Below are 22,548 nucleotides of genomic sequence, written 5' to 3'. Positions count from 1 at the left end.
AGAAAAATAAAACACCCATTAATCAAAAAATAGTTTTGTCCAGGGCATGGTGCCCTTTTCTTTCAACTGAAGGTTTAACTGCCAGCGAGAAAAAGAAGCATAGAGCTCTACAATGTTATCTGGATTAATTTTATGAACAAAATTATGACGATAAGTAAAATGGTGCAGCTTGTCAAAGAAAAATGACAAGAATGATTAAACATAAGTACCACAATAAGTCTATCCAGGTAGCTAGACTATTAAATATGGCTATTTCCTTTTTTAATGGAACTTGCATAAAGCCTATATACTGATTGATTCAAAGTTGCATAATAAAGAAAATAATAAAAATCAACATCCAGTAAAAATGAATGATAACATAAAAATGATAAGGGAGCCATGCTTGTTTGAAAATGAAATGTGTAAAAGGTGCAAAAATCCATCAGTCCTTTAAGAAGAAATAAAATACAGAGTGTTTTCTTTAGGAAATATAATACACAGCTGCTATAATTTCCAATGCATCATCTATCATAGGCATTTGTTGGTAACCTATCATGAAGACATTAAATTAAAAACTCCATTAGGTTTCAACATACTCTAGAAAATGGACAGCTTTATTAAATATTACCCTAAAAGTACAAGTACTCAGGGCTTACAGCATGCACAATATAATCATGCCTCCAAATGTTTTGTGGCATGCTGAACCAAAAATTTGTTTTGATAGAGTAGATGGTCTTATGTTTTGTTTGTACATTTTTATGGGAATACAAACTCCCAAAAAAGTATATTTTAATCTAACCAAGTATTAAAGTATTAAACCAATCTATATACCATGGTATTTGAAAAATGGAAGAAACAGCTATATTTCTTAAAAAGATAATACTGCTAAGTTAAGATTGCTTGTAATATTTAATTCAATAAAGCAGTTTCAGAGAAGACTAGTTACTGTTGTTGAAGAAATATAACTACCATCTAATCTTAATGTTACCAAGTTGTTTCAGAACGCAAGGTGACTGCACATAAAAGCAAAATGTTTAGGAACTTGAGTGAACAGTAAAGAAAGTATACTTTAACATGTATCTGCTACTCTGTGTCTAGAGGGTGTGGCTTTTCTTCTTTAGGGATGGTTTGATAACTTTTTGAGTGGCATTTAAGACTGTGGAATATTATTTTAATTCTGTACTTGCAAAATTTTTGTGAGGAGAATTTATTGAAATACATGTATCAGCAGTTTAAGCAAGTTATCCTGAGTATAGAGAAACTTGAAATATTTACTTGGGATTTGAAATTGTGAGGATAATTTGAAATCACAAGGTAATTGCAGCTTAAAGATAATGTCAGATACTTTCTATATTGTCTTGCTGCTACAATCGAGAAGAGTCACTGTGCTTTCCTTGTTCAAAGAGAGGTTCTGTTTTTCTGGAAAAAAAAATTCAGAATCTGGAAAATTTACAGAATATGACTGAGAGTTCATTGCCAGCAGTCAGTCCCCAAAATGACAAAATGGTTGGAAAGTAAGAAGTGTCAGAATAAAATGTGTTTGTCTGCTCTGAATCTGTAGTGAGATGTCCATGGTGATGACTCATGAGGACTGTTTTAAGACAGTGGGGAGAGATTTTGAAATTATACCTTTGACTTCAGGAACTCTGCACCTCTATTATGTTTTGGAAAGATAAACTTCATTGTGTAGTCATTGTAATAGGATAGCTTCAATAAATCTCCCTGAAAATATTTCTCAAAATGATAAGATTTTGCAGCTGTATGAGGTTATAACTAGAAAAAAACCCAAAGAGCAAACAAATAAAACCCACAAGACACCAACCAAACCAGAAACCTACATCCCACAAACCAAAAAACACCCACCACCAAAAAGTCTCAGAAGAAACTTGCTCTGTCACAGCACCATGCTGTGAATGTGAGGATTTTAAATAGCAAGGGTCAAATTAAGATGGAAATCTGGTAGTATTGCAGTAAAAGTAGCTTGGACAGATAATATAAAGAAACCACAGGTCTTAATTCTTAATAATTAAAAAGTAATTCTGAAGGATTCAGTATGTGCTTTATTATTTTATAATTTTTTTCATATTTTATCCTTTGCATGTGTTCTGCTCACCTTGGAAGTGGAAAATGTGTTTGGTTTGGGGTTTTTGTTTCCTATATTCTAAAATAGCTTCAGGAAAAGGCCAAGGAAATTTTTTTGCAACTTTTTCCTCTGTATCATGTTCTGTAGATTTTGATTGTGATGGTGACTGATGATTAGAAGCTCAGAAATACAATTTCACTTCTAAAATAATTTTTGGTTAACATTGATACTCCTTTGACATTCACTTTAGCTAGCTGCATGGTTTTATGAACACTGGTGGAGTTCGTAATTGATTCAGTACAGAGAGAGCCCTATTCAACACATTAATTTCTTTAACAGGTATATTTTACATTTCTAGCTAAACTTCATTGCACTAAGTGTTTATCACTTAAAAATAGGATTCCTTTGAAAAGAATTCCAATAAAAATATCTACTGTACTTTATTATATATTTAGTTTGCAGGATGGAAGCTGTATTTTTAAAGATCTTTGAAAACTATTGGACCAAATTTTCTGTTGGTTTAAATTGATAGTTTCATTTTCTAATCCTGTCCTAGTATCACACTCTCACTGCATAGTATAGTGAAGGGAATCTATGTAATTTTGATAGGGGTTATCAAGTCTCTGATTTTCAGAATGGTAACCTGGTATCTATTAGTTATAAAAATTGTGTTTTGTCACCTCAGAACCAAGTAATTTTCTGGTTCCAGACTTGTCATCTAAACCTGTAGGGTTTTAAAGAATAAAAATTTCATTCAATCCCCTGATGCTGTTAGAAAGGTGATGAACAATTTGGCAGGTAGGTATTTCTGAATTTATTTTTCTATAAAATGATGACTAAGACACAAGGCTGGCAAAATATTTGAGAAAAAAATAATGAATTCTTATCTTTCTAAGTGCTTTTAGAGGAATAAAAATGGTTGATGAATGAAATGTCTTCTTGTATTTGCAAAAAGTAACTAAAATAAAGCACTGTTTCTTTCTAGCTAAGTAACCTGAAACAACTCACATTTGTGGATGTGTCAGCAAACAAGTTCCATTCTATTCCAATTTGTGTACTCCGGATGTCTAATTTGCAGTGGTTGGATATTAGCAGCAACAGCCTGAAAGACCTCCCAGAAGACATAGACAGGTAGTTTATGTTTTAATTCAATGACAGGTATAGGGACTCTTAAGTGAATTTAGAAAGTAACAAGCTTCCAAGGGATACTGTTGATGGAAAGACACACATGGAAATGTATCACATATTTTTGCGTGTAAACATTCCCCCTATTATTGATGGACTGTGTCTGAGAACAAAAGCTAATTTTTCTAGCTCATTGATGGCAGTCAGATAACTATATACGTTTTCTGCTGCTTTCATAATAATTTGTCATTATATCTGGACTTTTTTTTTGGGAAGTTCACCAGGTATATGCTGCCACAGTTCCAGCAAAGGGGACTCATTGTATGGAGTTGGCAACAGTAAATCGCTGGAGGGTAGATGGGGAGGAGGAAAAGATGAACTAAAGCATTTTTAAGTTACTCAAATAACCTGATAAACTTTGTTATTAAAGAAGAGAAATATTGGTAAGACTCAAAAACCCCATTGACAATCCTCCCCTTCTGTTCTGAAGTATATATTGATGTGTGCATATATACTAACTCTCCCAGTTTAGATAACTACTAGAACTAGTTTTTAAAAAAACATGCTGATCCTTTTAATGGGACTTGCTAGCCTGAGAGAGCACTATTCTCATTCTTATCTTAATTATCTTATTATGAATTTATTTGTTCAGTCTGAAGTGCTGCAGCAACTTAGTTTACAAAACTTTACTTAGCCTTAAGTGAAAAAACCCAAACCCATAAACTAAAGTTTATTAAGAAATATTCTGGACTATTTATTGATCTGGGAATAGAAATCCCTGAGGCAGAAGAAGCTTCACAGAAAACTCATTCAGTTTTAACTTTTGCAAGGCCTTTTTTGTTGGGCAAAAAGACTTTTCTGGGACGCTGTGTAATCACAGATTATTCTGACAGCAGCACTGAAGTCTTAACTTGTGTTAGTAATTCACATGCTTTAGCTACAAACAACATAAACTTGCCATTTTTTCCCAAGGTATCTGACCAGAGATTCGACTAACTTCAAAGAGTTTCTAAGAGGATATTTTTCTTTTATAGGATACCCTCTCAACTTAAAGAACTTAAAGAACTTTTTTTTCCCTGTAACCTGTATTCCTGTAGCTTCAAATTATTCCCTTTCTTCTTTTCATCTTCTCCATTTTGTACTGAGTTGCCAGATTTGATGCTAGAATATCATAATCAGACACCACAAAATAAGGTTTTCTTTGTTTGACTTCGGGCTCATGTGCATTCAGAAGACAAGAAAATGTCAGGATAACCCCCGCATCAGGAAACTAATACTCTTATTCAGACTCATGAGTTCAGTGCCTATGGTGTCAAAGAATCTCAATGAATTATGATTGTCTGTAATACCATTACAATAGTCTGTGATTAATAAAGATGAGTTGACAGTAAACTGAAGCATTACTTAAAATTTTTCCTTGAATTCAAACAAACTCCATGGGCCTGACAAGCATAGTCTTCAACACTGTTTTAGGAATGGACCCTTCCAGTCAAACAAGACAAATTTTTTCATCAATTTGGTATGCTTTTTGTCTTCTACCTAATCCGAGGAATAAAGGCCCAAATTTCTATTGCACTAGGGAGAGCCAGGGGAAATAAAGCAAAAGTTCCTCCACAAAACACTGTCATTAAATTGATCTCATTGGGACAACTTGCAAGAGCCTCATGACCGGGAGTTGGTTCTTCTCTTGCTCCCCACAGTACTAATTACTAGTGAAAACAATAGATGGGGAGGTACTGCTTACCACAGACATACCTAGTTCATAGAAACCAGCATGTGGGCAGTGGTGTGAGCAGATGACCTGTATTTTTCCTTACTTGCAGAATGCACATGGTGAGGCTTTATATCACGTTCTGTCAACATGTGTATGAAAGCACAGTAAATTTTGTAGCTTTATATCTTGAGCATGCTTCTGATTACTTGTCAGAGGTATGCTATTAATACTATGATGCTGAACCATTACTGGAGATTTCCATTAAAGTTGATGAAATTTTGTGAAAGTAGGGTTTGAGTGACTTTTTAAGAAGCCAAAGATGTTTCATCTTAATTGCTCCTCTTATATACAAGATCAAGTCAGTATTACTATCTTGAATAGATGCTCCTGTTTGAAATAAATGTTTTAAGTAATCTCTCTTTTACCTCTTCACAGGTTAGATGAATTGCAGACACTTCTCCTACAGAAAAACAAGTTGACTTATCTTCCACGAGCTCTTGTCAATATGCCAAAGCTCAGTTTGCTAGTTGTCAGTGGTGATGACTTGGTTGAGATACCCACAGCCATCTGTGAGTCAACCACAGGTTTAAAGTAAGTAAAAGCGAGAGAGAAAGGGAAATATTCTTAAGAAGATAAGGTAAGATACACCCTGGAGAAATGCTTTCACGAACATCAGTTTCTACAAATTCTTACCCCATTTATATCAGAGTGGTAAAGGAGGCACTAAAAAGATTGGAAATTACAGAGGGTCTGCAGTTTTATAATTTTAATTTACCCACATTGTGCATCTGTGTGTCTAAATTGCTATTTCTGGGTAGATTGGGTCACAGTAGCTCTAACTCTGGAGTTGCAAAACCATGCTTCAGAGTGGGACTAGTAGCCTGGAAGCTCAGTGCTGACAAAAGCATCTTGCTGGGAGAGGGAGACATGGCTAGTAAAATGTTAAGTAAGGTCACACGAGTTTAGTGGTTCATTGCTGTGAAACACCACCTTACTGCTGCATGCTGGATAAGACTAAAAGGCCTTTTAGTCTGCAGTTACAGAGATTTTGCATTTCTGCAGGCAATGTTCATGTTTTTGATTATGGAACTATTTCAGACTCTATATTGGGTCTGACTTGAGTGGAGCTAGCTCTGGATGGAATTAACTTTCCTCGTAGCCATCCTCTCTTAGCAATGTTCCTTGCACTGGTAGCTAGAAAGGTGTTGATAACACATCAGTGTTTTTAGCAATAGCTGAGCAGTGGTGGCACAGCATCAAGGCTGTCTCTCCAACCCTCCCCTGAGAAAGCACCACAGGCTAAGGGTGAGCCAGAGGTTGGGAGGGGATACAGCCAGAATAGTTGACCCCAGCTGACCAAAGGGATATTTCATATCATATAGTGTCATGCTCAGCATATTAAGCTAAGAGAAAGGAGAGGGGAGGTGGATCACGTTATTGAAGTTTTTGTCTTCCAAAGTGTAGCGGGTTTGGTTTGTAACTGGGCAGAAACACCAATTTAGTGTAGTGGTTTGGTCTAAAATACTCATTACTGTTGCTGCGGTTTGGCCAAATTTAGAAATATACTCTGAGAGAAGGCACAACCACCCCTCCCCCACCAGGTTCAAGAAAAATAAATTTTCCTCTAAGGAAAGTGAAGGAGATAAAAACTATTTATTTAGCAAACACACGGGAAAAGGAAAATAATGCTAAATAATAAAATCTCTCGCTGTGGAGAAAAAACCTGGGAAAGTGTTCGAGTCCTCCCTTTGGTCTCCTTGGAGCTGGGGCTTGGCCCAGGGCCAGGCCCCCTGTGCCCAGTGGAAAGTCCTCCTGATTTGCTCTGAGGTTGAAAGCAGTCCAGTAGAAAAGGGAGAAAATCTGAAATTCCAGAGGAGGAAAAGCAAAGTTCAGCTCTCAGTCTCTCTCCGGAGAAAAAGAAACTGAAACAACTGACCAAAAGCTGACTGGAAAGCAGCAAGCTGGGTGCTTCCTCGCTCCCCTGCGGCAGCTGGGAAGAAACTGCTATCTCTGTGTGACCTTGAACAAGCTGCAAACTGCTTTGAAAAAGTTTTGCTCAGTTTTTCCTTCCCCCTCTCAGACTCAGTTTAGAGGCATAGAAAGGCACAAAGTTGATTTCTGGGCATAGGGCAGCAATATGGGATACACATTATAAAGTCACCCCAAGACACTGGTTACCTTCTGTGAGATAAGAATTAGGAGAAACGCAAAGCAGGCACAAAACTTGAAAGAATATAAAGAAGTTTATTAACAGACCTAAAAGAAGAAGAAAAAAAAATTATACCACACCTTCAGAACACTTCTCCTCACCCCCCCTTCTCCCTTCTCCCACTGACAATGTAGAAAGACAACCCTTGAGATGTTCAGTCAGTTTACCACTTCCATAATAACCTTGTTCAGTCCATTTAGGAAGAGGAGTCTCTCTTGCCCATGCTATGAAAACATTATCAGAACGAGACAGCCGCCCGGGTTTGTTCTCTGCTCACATGTGAGTCCCTTCCCACGACTTGCAGCTCTTCCCACAACTGCTTTCGAGGGTCCACTCTTGAATTACTGGGGTATAAATTTAAGGTTGAGCTGTTCAGAAACAAAAGTTCTCTTCACCCATCTCTGGGAGCATTTCATCTCTAAGAACAGAAGCCCTTCTCCTTCCCTGGGAGCAAAGGGTCTTCCTCATCTTCATCTCTAGGACTATCTCTGGGAGCATCTCTAGCAACTGAGGTTTTCTCCTTTCCCATTTGGAGCAAAAGTCCCCATTGCTTCCATCTCTCCCTGTCCAAACTTCTCATGAAATTACAGCTGCGTCAGCATCTGCCTATCTCAGCGCAGGTGCTTTTGCTCACAAGTACAAGCTGAACGCTCCGCCCCCATGGCTTCATGAAATTACAAGGGGTACTCTGATGCATCATAGCTTTACAACAGAATTTCAGCTTTAAGCATCTCCTCTTTCTTCTCCCTCAGGTTTTCAGCTCTTCACAGCACTAAAAGGGTTAGTCTCACCTAGGCCTTGCAGCTGGAATGTCGCTTATCGCTGTTGGTTCCATGATCTTTTGCTGGACAGCAGGGCAGCTTCAGCTGAATCTTGGCCGCAGTGGAGAGGGGGAGCCGAGCCACTCCAGCTGCCCACAGCAGGGCTGTGGGGGGGGTTCCACGGATGGAACAGGGCCCATCAGCTCCAGGATGGCTGTGGCCTGGCCGGAGCAGGGCCTGGGCAGGGCCCACTGGCCCCCCACACGGGGCCCGCAGCCACCTGTCCCAGCACAGGAAACGAGAGAGAGACTCTGCCTTGGGGTTTTCTAAGTGTGGATCACAGAGGCGGTCATAATTTTAAGTGGCTTAAAGAATTGTCCATATTCAAACTGGCCAGCTGATAGGTTCTATCAGGTCCCAGAGGAAGCTGTAAGCACCCCTTGGCAAGGACATCACTTCCGGGGCCATGACACAACGGAACCAACTACATACACTCAGTCTCTGCTTCCCAGGAAGTAGATAGACATTACCTGTTGAGAAGCAGAAAGTAATTTTTTTGCTTTGCTTTGCCTTGCTTCTATGCATAGGTTTTACTTTTCTCATTAAGCTGATGTACAATATTTTCATCTGCTATTCCCCCTTGTCTAGTTGAGGAGAGGGGCAGAAAGAGCTGCTAGGTGGGCACCTGGCCAGCTAAGGGCAGCTGATCACAAACTCACGGTGACTCATGAGATTTTTAGAAAGCCATATGATTTGTTGGAACATTTGTTCTTTTGAAAGCAACAATTTTTTTTTCCTTCTTAGAGTGAAAATCGGAGATTTTCAGAATGCTATGCACTTATTTGCACATTATTGAAGTTTTTTATGTAACCACCTAGTTTTTCACCTGCAAAGTGTACCTTTAGGAAGTTTGCAATTACAAAGTAATGCATGCCCTGTCATGTATTGTAAAAGAGAAGTAGTGTAACAACAACCAAAAAATGGAGGTGCATATTGTCAGCTAAGTGATACCGGCAAAATTCCAGATTGCTAGGCAATATGACTAGGATGAAGTTCGTATTGCTCATTAACAGATGGGAAATTACAGAGTAGTGTACACTTCTTTCAGAAGTTCCGTAATAAAGAAATATACCTGTTATTGAAAAAAATGATCTACGTAGATAGATGGAAAAAGAGAAATCTAATAATTTTTATATGGAAAGTGGATTATAGAGAAAGTTCCATTTCAAATCTGTATTTCTAATAATAGATGCCTAATAACAATTTTCTAATAACAATGACATTGTTGAAATAACATTTCTAATAACAATGCCATGATGCAAAATTGAGCTAATGTTCTTCACATTTCTCCTTCTGGCTCTGGTAGCAATTTCTAAAATGTCATTCATGATGGCCAGTGATGTTCAGCTGCCTGTGCATATATTCTTTTGTTAATCTCTCCCTAGATTTGTAAGTCTCAAGGACAGTCCAGCTGAAACTATTGTCTGTGAAGACACTGAAGAAATTATAGAAAATGAACGTGAACGTGAGCAAATTGAGAAAGAGTTTATGAAAGCATACATTGAAGACCTAATGGAAAGGGGTATGTGTAAATTTGCAGTAAGCTTTCCGCTATCTTAGATATAACTACAGACATACATTGTGAAGACTCATTTTTAAGAGGACAAGCAATATACTCTTAAACTCTAATTGTCTTTTATGGTATTAAATAAGTCTAATAACAAAAATGCCAAATGTGTTTTATTAAAAGTTTGGACCCTACCTAGGACCCTTGATATTGAACAAACGTGTACAAAATTAATTGTGTTTGTATATGCCTTAACCTTAATTGATTGATGATGTATACAAAGATTATTCTCATTCTCTAGATTCACTTCTCTTGGGATTAGTATTAGTGATTTTGAATTCCTGAAGAAGTACTTCTCCTCTTCAAAAAGAAACACAATGTATATATGAAAGGCTCTTTGTATTGGTAGAATATACTTTGACAATATTATCTGTTTCAAGGTACTAACTATTTAACTGCTGTACAGTTATAGTAAAATACCTGCTTTTATCTTTATTACATAGCATCTGAAGCTTTACTTATTATTTCATTTTGCTACTGTGTTTTATATTTACCGTCATTAAGAAACCGCTGCTCTCTTTAGTGTCCTTTAACAAAATTTGCTAGAAAACAAGGGGAAAGTTTCCTGTGAGACAGAATACCCCATAGGTTCATTTTAATTCCTGTAATAGTTTGTGTGTAGAAAGGACTTTTTGTTGAATGAATCTTATGGGAGCTTTTCATTCCTTGCATTTAATTTAAGTGGTCAATATAGTGGTCCTACAAAACCTGTTAAAAGAAATGTAAAGAAAGGCCACAGGATGTGGCTTCAGAATACTTTTCATGTTCTCATGCTGGGCTTTTGCTCCTTAATGTCTATAAGCTGTGTATATGAGTATTCATTCTGTCTATTTCTAAATTGAAGTCTGCTATAAAAGTGATAATAGTAACAGTGGTGGTTAAAATAGAAAGAAAAATGGAATGGAGGAAAAGCTAAGGTCATAATTTGGTTTTAGAGACAGTCATAAAATATGTAGTGATGTAGTTGTATCCATATTCTTATGAAATATGGAAGTCTGTCAATCTGCCTGAAACCTGCATTTGGCCCTATTGAGAATAGGCCAGCTTTATGCTCTTCTGGGACAAAGCAGCTCAGGGACACATTTTCCTGCCTTTCTAGACAGAACTTACCTCCCTACTTTTTATGAGGCATTTGGATCATGAATCACTTTTGTATTTCCTGCTTCTGAACTTTTGTGCTATAGATAATGCCAATACCTGTTTTTGAAAAACAGACTGGAGAAGGAATATCTTCTGTAAAATATGAACCAGGAGAATTTCTGAAAGAGAGCACAGAGATCATTTGTAGAGTACCTTTGAAGTAAGACCAAACCCAGCAGATTCTAGCTAAGGGCTCCATTTATTTGGATTACATAGCTAAAGTCTGAGATTTATTTCTTTTTTCTCTTTTCGCAGAGTCTACTCCTTCCTACACTACAAAAGTAATGCTCAGTCTCCAGCTCTGAAGATTAAAAATCTCTAGATCTCTACTGAATATCCAAATAACTCTCTTTTTATCCACCTGAATAGTAAACACAGGAAAATATAAATGGCCAGAAGGACATCAAAATCATATTGAATAATTTATTTGTTTCAGTAGTCTTTTCAAGTGACTACAGATAAAACAAGGAGCAGTAGAACCTTCATAAGATGCTGTTTCACATTTTAAGTCAACATATTTTTTTTCAAGTTCACAGCAACAGCCACTAATTTGCATGTAGACCTGCTGAAAGTAGATGTTCACTGTAACAAAGTATACCCAGGCATAGATGAAGAATGAAGACCTTGTATGTTGTAGTTGAAACAGTGAAACACAAAGCATGATCTTAAGAAGAGATTTGATTTTATAAAAGGGGATAGACTGATTTATAAAATGAATGTTGTTTTCTTAAGACCAAATACACATTTAGTTATTTACAATATTCAAATGAGAACACACCCACAGTTTGCATTTACGTTCTGTTCTGCAAGAAAATTGCTCTCCTTGGGATTTTCAGTTCAGAAAACTTTCAACAACTTTACATATAGAAGCTGTAGCAGTTCTCCTGTTTCTTTCAAGCATATTATAAGCTTTTACCTGTTTGCAAATTCAAGTACCAACGTGATCGAAATTTGTGTGCTAAGCAGTCTTGTAGTATAGTATGGTACTAAGTAAGATTTTAAGGCATTAAGCTGTGTCAGCTAATACTATCAGCAAAATGATGATACAGGTCTTCTATTAATGGTTTCAGATCACAAGATTTTGTGGATATTTATTGGAATTTTCCAAATTGTGTAAGAATGAGTTTGCTGGTAAAACAGTATTTTGCTTGCTATTCAATAATCTGTTTATATACGATTATCTAAGTGTATATAGAGTAGAGTTTCAGAAACTTAGTTTTACGTGTACTTTTCATTTAATAAAGCAATCTTTTTAATCTAAAAAGACTTGAGGCTTTGAGAATTTAGACTCAAATTAGGCTCAATTTATAGAATTTAAATGGTCCTAAACCTATGAGTGCAGTTAGGTGAGACAATATTTTCATCTTTGTTTTTTGTTATAGATGAGCTGTTTTCAATTTTGTGGAGTAGAATGCCACTTAAGTAGTCATATTTAAAAAGTAAAGCAATGAAGGACGTGGTCCTCAGGCTTCCATATAGAAAAGAAAAATTTTAGCTGTTTTCTTTTCTTTTTAATATTCTAGCATTCTATCCGTTAAAAGAAAACAATTTTAAAATAGGTGGTGTGTTATTTAATCCACTTACACTCTTCTGCAGTTATATTACTATCAAAATGAAACTCACTCAAGTTGGTCTCTAGGTGTTAATGGACATTTTAAGCAAGTTCTGATCAAGGGGAAAGTTAAAAAAATAAGAACAATTGACATTGATCTGATGCAGAATAATAGAAGACAATTTTTTTATTATGAAGAATTGAAATAGGATAAAATAGTGTCAAAGTGGGCTTAGAGAAATTAGGCTATGTGAAACTACCCTACCAAACTTTCTTTTATGGAAATTATAAATTTATTTGATTAAGTATTGATATTGATGTAATAAACTTCTGTAAGACATCTCTTCTGATATTGCTTGAAATTCTATTTCTAGAATTCTCATAGTCTAATATGATCCACTGAAAATTATAGGAATGGAAATCACAAAATCTGTGTTTATAGAATGGAGTTGTAACTACAAAAACTAGGGATGCAAACATAGTTAACAAATCAAAAGTGACAGTGCAAATTCTACTATCAGCAGTATTGGGTATATAAACAGAAAGTACTTGAATAGAGAAATCAGATTAGTACTTACCATTGCTGTTAATCTTACTCAAAATTTTTTTGCTGTTCACAGATAAGATTGCTACAAATAATCTGCGGGACAGTCAGAAACAAAAATATAGCATTAATAAAACCCATGCATTTTTCAGTTCATTGAAGAGCACCGTTCATGAGTCCATTTGCTTGTCAATATTTATAAATGCAAGATCACTGTCTAGAAGCAGGATTTTTTAAGGCAGCCGGCAAACATAAGGCAGAAGACTAAAACTTGAATTCACATATGTAGTGGTTTGGTCCAAAATACTCATTACTTACTTATTTACCTTCTGTGAGATAAGAATTAGGAGAAAGCAAAGCAGGCACAAAACTTAAAAGAATATAAAAAAAATTTATTAACAGACCTCAAAGAAAGAAAAAAAATCAGACCATACCTTCAGAGCAATTCACCTCCCCCCACCTTTCTCCCTTCTCCCACTGACAACATAAAAAGACAACCCTTGAGATTTTCAGTCAGTTTACCACTTCTATAATAACCTTTTTCAGTTCACTTAGGGAGAGAAGTCTCTCTTGCTCATGCTATGGAGATATCTCCGCAAGAAGTTCTCTCATGGCTTCAATGTCACAGCGAGACAGTCGCCCGTGATGGTTCTCTGCTCACATGTGAAAGTCCCTTCCCTCGACTTACAGCTTTCCCCACAACTGCTTTCGAGGGTCCAATCTTGAGCTACTGGGGTACCATTTTAAGGATGAGCTGTTCAGAAACAAAGATTCTCTTCACCTGTCTCTGGGAGCATCTTCATCTCTGGGAACAGAGGTCTTCTCCTTCCGATTTGGAGCAAGAGTCCTCATTGCTTCCATTTCTCCCTGTTCAAACTTCTCATCAAATTACAGCTGCTTCAGCATTTGCTCATTTCAGCACAGAACTTTTGCTCACAATTACAGTCATTTGCTTGTTTCAGCGCAGGTACTTTTGCTCACAAGTACAGTTTGAACACTCCACCCCCCCATGCTTTCATGAAATTACAAGGGGTACTCTGATGTATCATAGTCCATCACCACCATAGCTTTACAACAGAATTTCAGCTTCTAAGCATCTCCTCTTTCTCCTCCCTCAGGGTTTCAGCTCTTCCTTCTTCACTGACTTTGGTGTCCCTATGGTGTTTCCTTCACCTTCCTTCTTCCTCAGACTCAGAAGAGGATTGATGTCTGCAGGTTTCATCTGTTCTGGAGGAAACTTACAGCACTAAAAAAAAGGGTTAATCTCACCTGGGCCCCACAGCTGGAATTTGTTTATCGCTGTTGGTCACATGATCTTTGCCGGGCAATGGGGCAGCGGCCTCAGATGAGCCCTGGCCACACCAGGGGCTGCCTGCACGGAGCAGGGCTGGGGGAGGAGGCGGCACGGGTGGAACAGGGCCATGCCACGGCCAACCTGAGCAAGGCCTGGCCCGGCCCTGGTGGGCCGCACAGGCCCCCCCCAGTTACCTGTCCCAAGGCCGGAAGGAAGAGAGGCTTTTCCAGGGTTTGTTCATTGTTAAATGTGGATCACAGAGGCGTGTCAAGCTCTTTAAGTGGCTTAAAAAGTTGCCAATATTCAAACTAGCCAGTTGATAGGTTCTGTCAGGTCATAGAGGAAGCTGTAAGCACCTCTTTGCAAGAGAATCACTTCTGTAGCTATGCTAACCCATGACAACATATCTGTATTAGAAACAAAAGTACTTTTTTCCATAAAAGTAACCATGGGATGACTTATAAAAAACAAATTCTCAAACACCAGCAATCTTTAAGTTCAGGTTAACACTTTCCAAAAAAAATCTGTAACAATTAAGTAATGGAAAATGTAAGGTCAGTAGTATACAGAGGGTCCAAGTAATGTTCTCCAACTTGACTTCAGACATCTGTGAATTCAATTTTCATGGAATCACAGATTCCATTTCAATTGGAAGGGACATTCAAAGATCATCTATCCCAAGCCCTCTCTCATACACAGGGGCATCTTTCATTAGATCAGGTCTTTCAAAGCCCAGTCCAAGCTGGCCATGAACACTTCCCATGATGGGGCACCCACAATATTCAGTGACTCACCAACCTTGTCATAAAGAATTTCTTCCTTAGATCCAATCTAGAACTAAATCTACCCTGTTTCAGTTTCAAACTATTACCCTTTGTCCAGTCACTAAAAAACCTGCTAAAAAGTCTTTCTCCAACTTTCTCATAAGCCTATTTATATTGAATAGCTGCAATAAGACTTTTTTTCTCCAGGCTGAACAACTTTAACTCTCTCAGCCTTTCCTTGAAGGAGAGGTGCTTCATCTCTCTGATCCTTTTTGTGGCCCTCTGGATCTGCTTGAACAGGGTTGTATTTTTCTTGTGCTAAGAATGACGGAGTACTTCAGGTAGAGTCACAGGAGAGCAGAGTAGAGACTCACCTCCCTTGACCTGCTGGCCTTGCTCCCTTTGCTGCAGGATAGGGCTGGTTTTCTGGGCTGCAAGAACACATAACCAGCTCATGGTCTACTTTTCATCCCTAGTATCCCCACATCCTCCACAGGGTGGAGAGCTTTTATTTCTAGCTCTTGTAGAACATTACTTCCTCAAATGTTATCCATAAATAAGATTGTCACAGAATTTTTTAGGTACCTCTGCTTAAGGGGAAGATGGTGTACAATGGTCTCAATTACACCTAAGACATGCAGTGGGTAATGCCAGCTGCCAGCTATCACTGAAAGTACTAATTTCAGCATAACTCCATGTAAGTTATAGTTCTATGTCCTTTACAGGAAAAATACTGTAAGAACATACTTATCATATGATATTAAATATAACTTTATTAGTGCCCTCCACTGCGGTAAAAAAAAAAGTGTGTCAAAAGGCACCTCATTTTGAATTAGATCTAATTGTATTGCTTTTCTACGTAACCTGTTTTACTAACAGTTATAATTTAAGCTATTATCTTTCACAAGAAAACAACACTACCAAAGAGAATGCTGTTGGCGTGTTTAATACTTTTTCAATTTTTGAAAGTGAATAATTTTATGAATGACAGGAATTTTGTGTACAATGGCAATTTATGTTATTTACAAGCTTCTGATGTCAGGAATCTAGATACCTTAAGGAAAACAATGTGTTTTTTCTTCTGCACTTCATTTTATACAGCTGCAAAACACTACACTTCCTAAAACTCAATACTTCGTTCTACTTTACAAGCAGCTGCTATTTCAAAGCAGCAAGACTGGGAGGAACTGAAATGCGTCTTCTAGAATACTCATTGGCTCAATGTGAAAAAGTAAATCAGATAATCACATTTATTTTTGTTTCTTTTCCTTATTCTGTGTTAGGGCCTTGCTTCTAAGGACAGCATATTATAAGCTAGGAAGAAAAACTTATAGGGATAGCAAATAACCTCATATTTAATTAACAAATGCCTAGGAATAGCACAATCATACACTAGATGTTGGCTTAGTTTACAGTTAGCGCTGGACAATTTATTCTTTTTTTCCCCCCCTTGAGTATTTATGCAACATCAGAACTGTTTTACTGTGTTTATTTTCTGCAAAGGAAGCACCAAGCAAAATTGAAAGTGTAATGGTCTTTTCTTGATGATGGAGCCTCTAGGTCCTGGCTTGTGGAAGATTTCATAGAATCATATAATTGCTTGGGTTGGAAGAGATGTCATAGATCACCTAGTTTCACCTCCCCTTCCCACAGGTAGGGACAGCTTCCACTTGACCTGATTGCTAAAAGCCCTATCCAACCTGGCATCAAACACTTTCGGGGATGGGTATCCACAACTTCTCTGTTTCAGTGACTCATCACACTCTGAGTAAAGAATTTATTTTAATGTTTAATTTAATTCTAATATAAAATTTAAAATGCTTCCCCATTTGACCTAAAACTATCAAATTGTATAAAGAGTAGCTCTCCCTCTTTTTTTAAAGTCCTGTTAAGGTAGTGCAAGGCTGCCATAAGATCTCACCAAAGTCTTCTGTTTTCTAGGCTACACAACCCCAGCTGTCTCAGCCTGTCTTCATAGAAGACAACTCTCTGCTTATGTTTATGGCCCTCCTAACAGGTCCACATCTTTCTTGTGCTGAAGACCCCAGAGCTGGATGCAGCATGTGGGGTCTTGCAAGGCCAGGGCAGAGGGAGAGAATCACCTCCTTCAGCCTGTTGGACATGTTTCTTTTGATGTAGCTCAGGACACAGATGTTTTTTCTAGGCTGCGAATTCACACTATTGACTCATGTCCAGCTTTTCATTCACAAGAACTCCCAAGTCCTCCTCAGGATTTCTCTCAATCACTTCTCCATCTGTGTTCATGTCTGGGATTGCCCTGACCCAGGTGCACCACCTTGCACTTGGCCCTGTTCAACCTCACAAGGTTCTCATGGGCACATTTCTCAAGATTGTCCAGGAATGACATCCCATTCTTCAGGTGAGTCAACAGTACTGCTCAGCTTTGTTTTATCTGCAAACTTGCTGAGGGACAACTTGACCTCACTGTCTGTGTCATTGAGGAAGACATTGAAGAAGAGCACTGGTACCAAGACAGAGCCCTGAGGAACATCACTTGTCATCAGCTCCACCTGAACATTGACTTCCACTCTTTGGATGTGTCCATCCAGCCAATTCCTTACCTACCAAATAGTCCACCCTTCAAATCCATGTCCAATTTGAAGACAATCTGTCTTCAATTTGGAGACAAGGATATTTTGCAGAATAGTGTCAGAAGCCGTACAGATGTCTGGGTAGATGACAGTGGTCAGTCTTTTCTTGTCAAAATTGCAGTTGCTCCATCACAGAAGGCCACCAGTTTGGTCAGGCACAACTTGCCCTTAGTGTTGTGGTTATAGAAAAAAAGGGGTGTAGTTTCTAGGACTGTTTAATTCCATACCACTCACATTATTGTGGGGCCTTTGTTCAGCTGGAGCCAGAAGCAGAAGTCTTGCCATCTTTAGTCAGGCTTGGCGGGGGGGGGGGGGGGGAATGTGGAGGTTCTAGGGTCAGCCCAGCTCATCCAAACCCTCTCTGCTACTGCCACTCCATGTGCTGTCTGCCTTGGATCACCTCCTTGTCTTTTATGTGCCTTAAAACATTTTCTACAAGGATCTGCTGCATGATCTTCCCAGGCACAGAGGTGACACTCCCCAGTCTGCAGTTTCTTGTGTCTCCTTTTCTCCCCTTTTTAAAAACAGGAGTGATGTTTCCTTTTTTCCAGTCATTGGAGACTTCACCTGGTCACTATGACCCTTCAAACAGCATGGAGATGTGCTTGGCAACAATATCAACCCTCAGGACCCTGGATGCCTGTCGTCAGGTCCTGTAAACCTGTGGTTATTCAGCTTCATCAAGTGGTTTCAAGCCTGTTTTTCATCGACAGGGGACACTCCTGCATCCCACCTGGACGTTCAAGGACTTGAGAGACATGGGATGTCTGGTGGTCAGTGAAGACTGAAGCAAAAAGCTTGTTGAGTACTCCAACCCTCTTCATATCTGTTGATACCAGATTACCTTTCTCATCTACCAGAGATGGGAGTACACTCTCCTTGGAATTTATTTTCTGATATATGTACTTATAGAATCCCTTCTTGTTATTCTTTGCATCCCTTTTTAAGCCTTAACCATCTGTGTCTTAGATTTCTGACCCCATCCTTATGCATCTGAACTATATTCCTGTACTCCCCCTAGGTCACTTGTTCTTGCTTCCTGTGGCTATGCATTAACCTCTTTCTCCTCAGTTTGAGGAGCAAATCCTTGCTGAGACATGTCAGTTTTCAACCTGTCTTACTTGATTTCCAGTACACTGTGATGGACACCTCTTGTGCTCTAAGATAAATGTCGTTAAAGAGATGCCAGCTCTGATCAGCTCCTCTGTCCATAAGAACAGTTTCCCAGGTGATATCATCTACTGATTCCTTAAAGAGCTGGAATTCAGTCTTCCAAAGTTCACGGTCCTGACTCTTTGCCATGCCCATGTTTCTTGAGATCACGAACTCAGTCAGGGCAGTTACTCATCCACACTGGTGAGCACTAGATCCAGTAATGCTTCTCTTCTAGCTGGTTTGTCCAGTGTCTGGACCAGGAATTTGTCCTTGATGTAGTCCAGGAGCCTCCTGGTTTACCTACAGATATCTGTGTTCCTTACCCAACATATGTCTGGGTGGTTGAAATTCCCCACTAGGATGGGAGCCTGTCAGCATGATGATCCTGGCACTGAAGCAAGAGGCCTCATCAGCAGCTCCCTCTGATCAGGTGGCCTGTAACAGACCCCAATGGCATGGTGTCCTTTATTGGTCCTGTCTTTGATTTTCATCCGCAGGCTCTCAACCTGTTTGTGGCTGTTTCTCATAGGCAGCTCTTTACAATCTATCTCTTCCTTAACATCCATCCTCTCTCTTCTGAAAATCTTGTAGCCCTTGGTTGCAGTCCTCCTGTTGTGGGACTTGTCCCACCATCCTTCCATGATTGCAATGAGGTCATAGTTTTCTAATTGCACCATGGTTTCTGACTTGTCTTCTTTGTTACCCATGCTGCACGCAGCTGTGTAGAGGCACTTCATCTGGGCTGGAGGTCTCTTCACCTTTTGGGAGAATTCTTCCCTAATTACTTGCTGGTGATTTACAGGTATTTCCTTGCTGCTTCCTGTAAGAGCTATTGTTTCCTGGTTCCTCTCTGACATTTGGAAATATACCCCCTTCCCTTGCTAAGTCTGCTTTTAAACTCTGATAAGAAGTCCAGCCAGTTTCCTTCCCAGAACATGCTCACCCCACTGACACAGGTGAGCCCCATCAACTGTCAGCTGTTTCTCAAAGGTGCATCCTAGATCATAGAACCCAAAACCCTGAGCGTGGCACCAGCCATGCAGTCAACCACCTTCCTGATCCATTCATCTTTTTTTTGGGTCCCCAGTCTCCCGCTAAGGGTATAGAGGAGAACACTACCCATGGTTCTGATCCCTTCAGCATGTTTCTGAAGGATGTGAAGCCCCTTTTGATACTTTGCAAACTCCTTGTTGCGGCCTAATTTGACCTTGTGTGAAAGAGTAGGAGTCCACCATAGCGCTGTGGTTCTACCAGGTGGGGCAGCCTCTTTGTGACATTGCAAATGTAAACCCCCAGTAGACAGAAAACCTCTCTAGAGATGTCCAGATGGCAAATGGGTGCTTCAGTGACTCTCAGCGAGAAGTCAACAATTACTAACAATGGTCATGCTATTTTGGTGTCACTCTCTCTGCACAGATTAGCTCCTGCTTCATAATGGGTGGGAGGAGGTTGGAAAATCAGGATTTTTTCCCCTGATTTTGAGACCTCATTTGAACTGATCCTAATAAATAGAACTGTAACTCAGCATAACTCTGGTTATGTACTTCTAAGGTAACTACTATACACTGAGGAGTTCAGGAGGAGTCTCTTTTCAATAGCTGAATCTGCTACTTGGGCTGATTCCAGCTGTGACTACGTTCCCTACTACAGCTTGCTCTCTTCTTCTCTTCACTGGTCCATTAACAGCTGTGGTATTGCTGAGTGTAAAAAGGCTATTCGCATGGTGTTTTCATTATTTGCTGGCTGTCATTAATATGAAAGGATCACTACTGTCTCTTACTACTCCCTGGAACTTTCTGTTTTCTTGTTGCCAGCTGCAACATAACTACTCGAGGTTCAGCAAAATCTTAGTAAAGGTGCTTTTTATATCTAAAACGCAATTATATCTTAAACACATATTGCCTTGGCTACATTCAGAGTTTCTATTTTTCATTAATGCTTCCAGCCTTTTCCTAAAATCAACAGTGACATTTATAAAGTAATTAAATTAGCTGTCAAATCCTGCTGAATAGATCTGTAAAGAAGAATATCAGCTTAGAGAACTGAAAATCAGTTTTAGTCTACACAAGAGCAACATTTGAGTTCAAATTCACATATACAACATTGCATTTTCTTTTTCATTTGTTACATAGGTCCAGATAATTTGAGGCACAGCCAGCCTTTGAGCCTGCATGTTACATAATGACATAAAATAATACATTTGCAAAAACCAATTTGTTATACTGTAGGGCTCTACATTGATAAAATGCTATTCAGTGTTACATTCTTATTCTGTTTGCTGATGTAAAAACTGTAATGATCTGTCATCTGTGGCATCCATACAACTTTCTGTCAAGATAAGTATTTGAAAATAGGTTGATCCTAAGGTTGTGGTGTTGCCTGGCCCCAGAGAATTAGAGCAGGTCATCTGTTTGCTCTGAGGGCATTCAGAGAAGGTGTGTTCAGTGGTCACATATTGGCAACTTCAGGAACCACTACTGGCAACACTTGGTACAGCCAGGCAACTAAAGGAGATTGACTCTTTATATTAGAAAAAAAAGTAAATATGGTTTTGTTTTTACATTTTAAAGAGGTCCATATTGACAGGTTTCCGTTCTCTATAGCTAAGGAAGCAGTCTGTCAAAGAACATATTGGCATATTATGGTAGCTTGTGATTTAGGAATGAAGGTTTAAAGAAAGCAATAGTATCTTAATTGCATTGAGGTGATCTTTGACAACACACTCGATATGGATAAAAATTATATATCTGCTTTTATGCTAGAAGTAGCCTCTGCATATGTTAGAAAGTCTTAGGAAAGTTTCTGCTCAGAAGATGTTGCATGGTTCCTTTTCCTCTTTGGACTAGTTTAAGGATGTATTTTATTAAGCCAAAATACCTGGAGCTTTCAATTTCAGAGTAATTGAGGGAAGACCTCAGGACTTTGTTTCCCCTTGCCTTGACTTGCCTTGCCTTCCAGAGCTGGATGATATCATTGCAATAACAATGCATTGCCTCACAATGATTGATCATGGCGTCTGGGAGAAATGCCTGAACACTGGCAGAAAACAAATGCCACTTTAATCCCTGGAAACTATTTCTAGGCACATTGACAAGAACATCATGGGGGGCTGTTCATATGGCTTCATGAGGGGGAGTTCATGCCTGACCGGCTTGATAAGCTTCTACATTGAAATGCCTGGCATGGTGGAAGAGTGGCCAGGCCCAGACTGTGGTGATTAGTTACTCAAAGTCTAATTTGAGGCCAGTATCAATCTGTGATCCTCAAGGAAAATACTGAGTCTGATCCTGTTTGATATCTTCATTAATAATTAATTAGTAACTGATTATAATCATGATGATGGGGCAGAGTGTACCTTTGGCAGGTCTGCTGATGACTTAAGACTGGTGGGAGTAGTTGATGTATTAGAGGGTTGTGCTGCCATTCAGAGATTGTGCTCTCATCCTGGCGAAACCTCTAGAAATAGGCTGTCAGGAAGATCATGAAGCTCAGTGAGGAGAAGCATAAAGCTCTGCAGTTGAGGATGAGTAACACCAGGCATCAGTACATGCTGGGGGCTGCCCAGCTGGAAAATAACTTTGCAGAAACTGCTCTGGGGGTCCTGGTAGACACCAGGTTGTACATGAGTCAGCAATGTGCTGTTGTTGCAAGAAGGCAAGGGCTAATGGTATCCTGGGCTACATAAAGAGGAGTCTTGTCAACAGGCTGAGGGAAGTGATCATTCATGTCTCCTTAGCACTGGTGAGGTCACATCTGTGTCCAGGTCTGGGCTTCCCACTACAGCTGATCTACTGACCTGCTGGAAAAAGTCCAATGAAGGGCCACCAAAATGATTAAGGGACTGGAGCATCTCACAAAGAAAGGCTGAGAGAGTTTAGACTGTTCAGCCTGGAAAAGAGAAGGATCAGAGAGACCCTATCAATGTATATAAGTACCTGAATGGAGGGTGCAAAGATGATGGAACCAGGCTGTCCTCAGTGGTGCCCAGT

General features: G+C 39.1%; 1 protein-coding gene across 1 annotated transcript in view; it reads left to right on the top strand.

Annotated features, from left to right (window-relative positions):
- LRRC2 (leucine rich repeat containing 2) overlaps positions 1–12,871 on the top strand; it is a 79,106-nt gene extending 66,235 nt beyond the window's left edge. The window contains exons 6-9 of the mRNA XM_010403747.4: positions 3,048–3,193; positions 5,337–5,492; positions 9,317–9,453; positions 10,894–12,871. Coding sequence (XP_010402049.3) covers positions 3,048–3,193; positions 5,337–5,492; positions 9,317–9,453; positions 10,894–10,943 — 489 coding nt within the window. The 3' untranslated portion in view covers positions 10,944–12,871. The remainder of the gene's footprint in view (positions 1–3,047; positions 3,194–5,336; positions 5,493–9,316; positions 9,454–10,893) is intronic.
- The last annotated feature ends 9,677 nt before the right edge of the window (positions 12,872–22,548 follow it).

This window comes from Corvus cornix, chromosome Z, assembly GCF_000738735.6.
Source record: "Corvus cornix cornix isolate S_Up_H32 chromosome Z, ASM73873v5, whole genome shotgun sequence".
In the NCBI taxonomy this organism is placed as follows: Eukaryota; Metazoa; Chordata; class Aves; order Passeriformes; family Corvidae; genus Corvus; species Corvus cornix.
The sequence above is the reverse complement of the archived record's forward strand: the minus strand, read 5'-3'. Positions and strand labels throughout refer to the sequence as shown.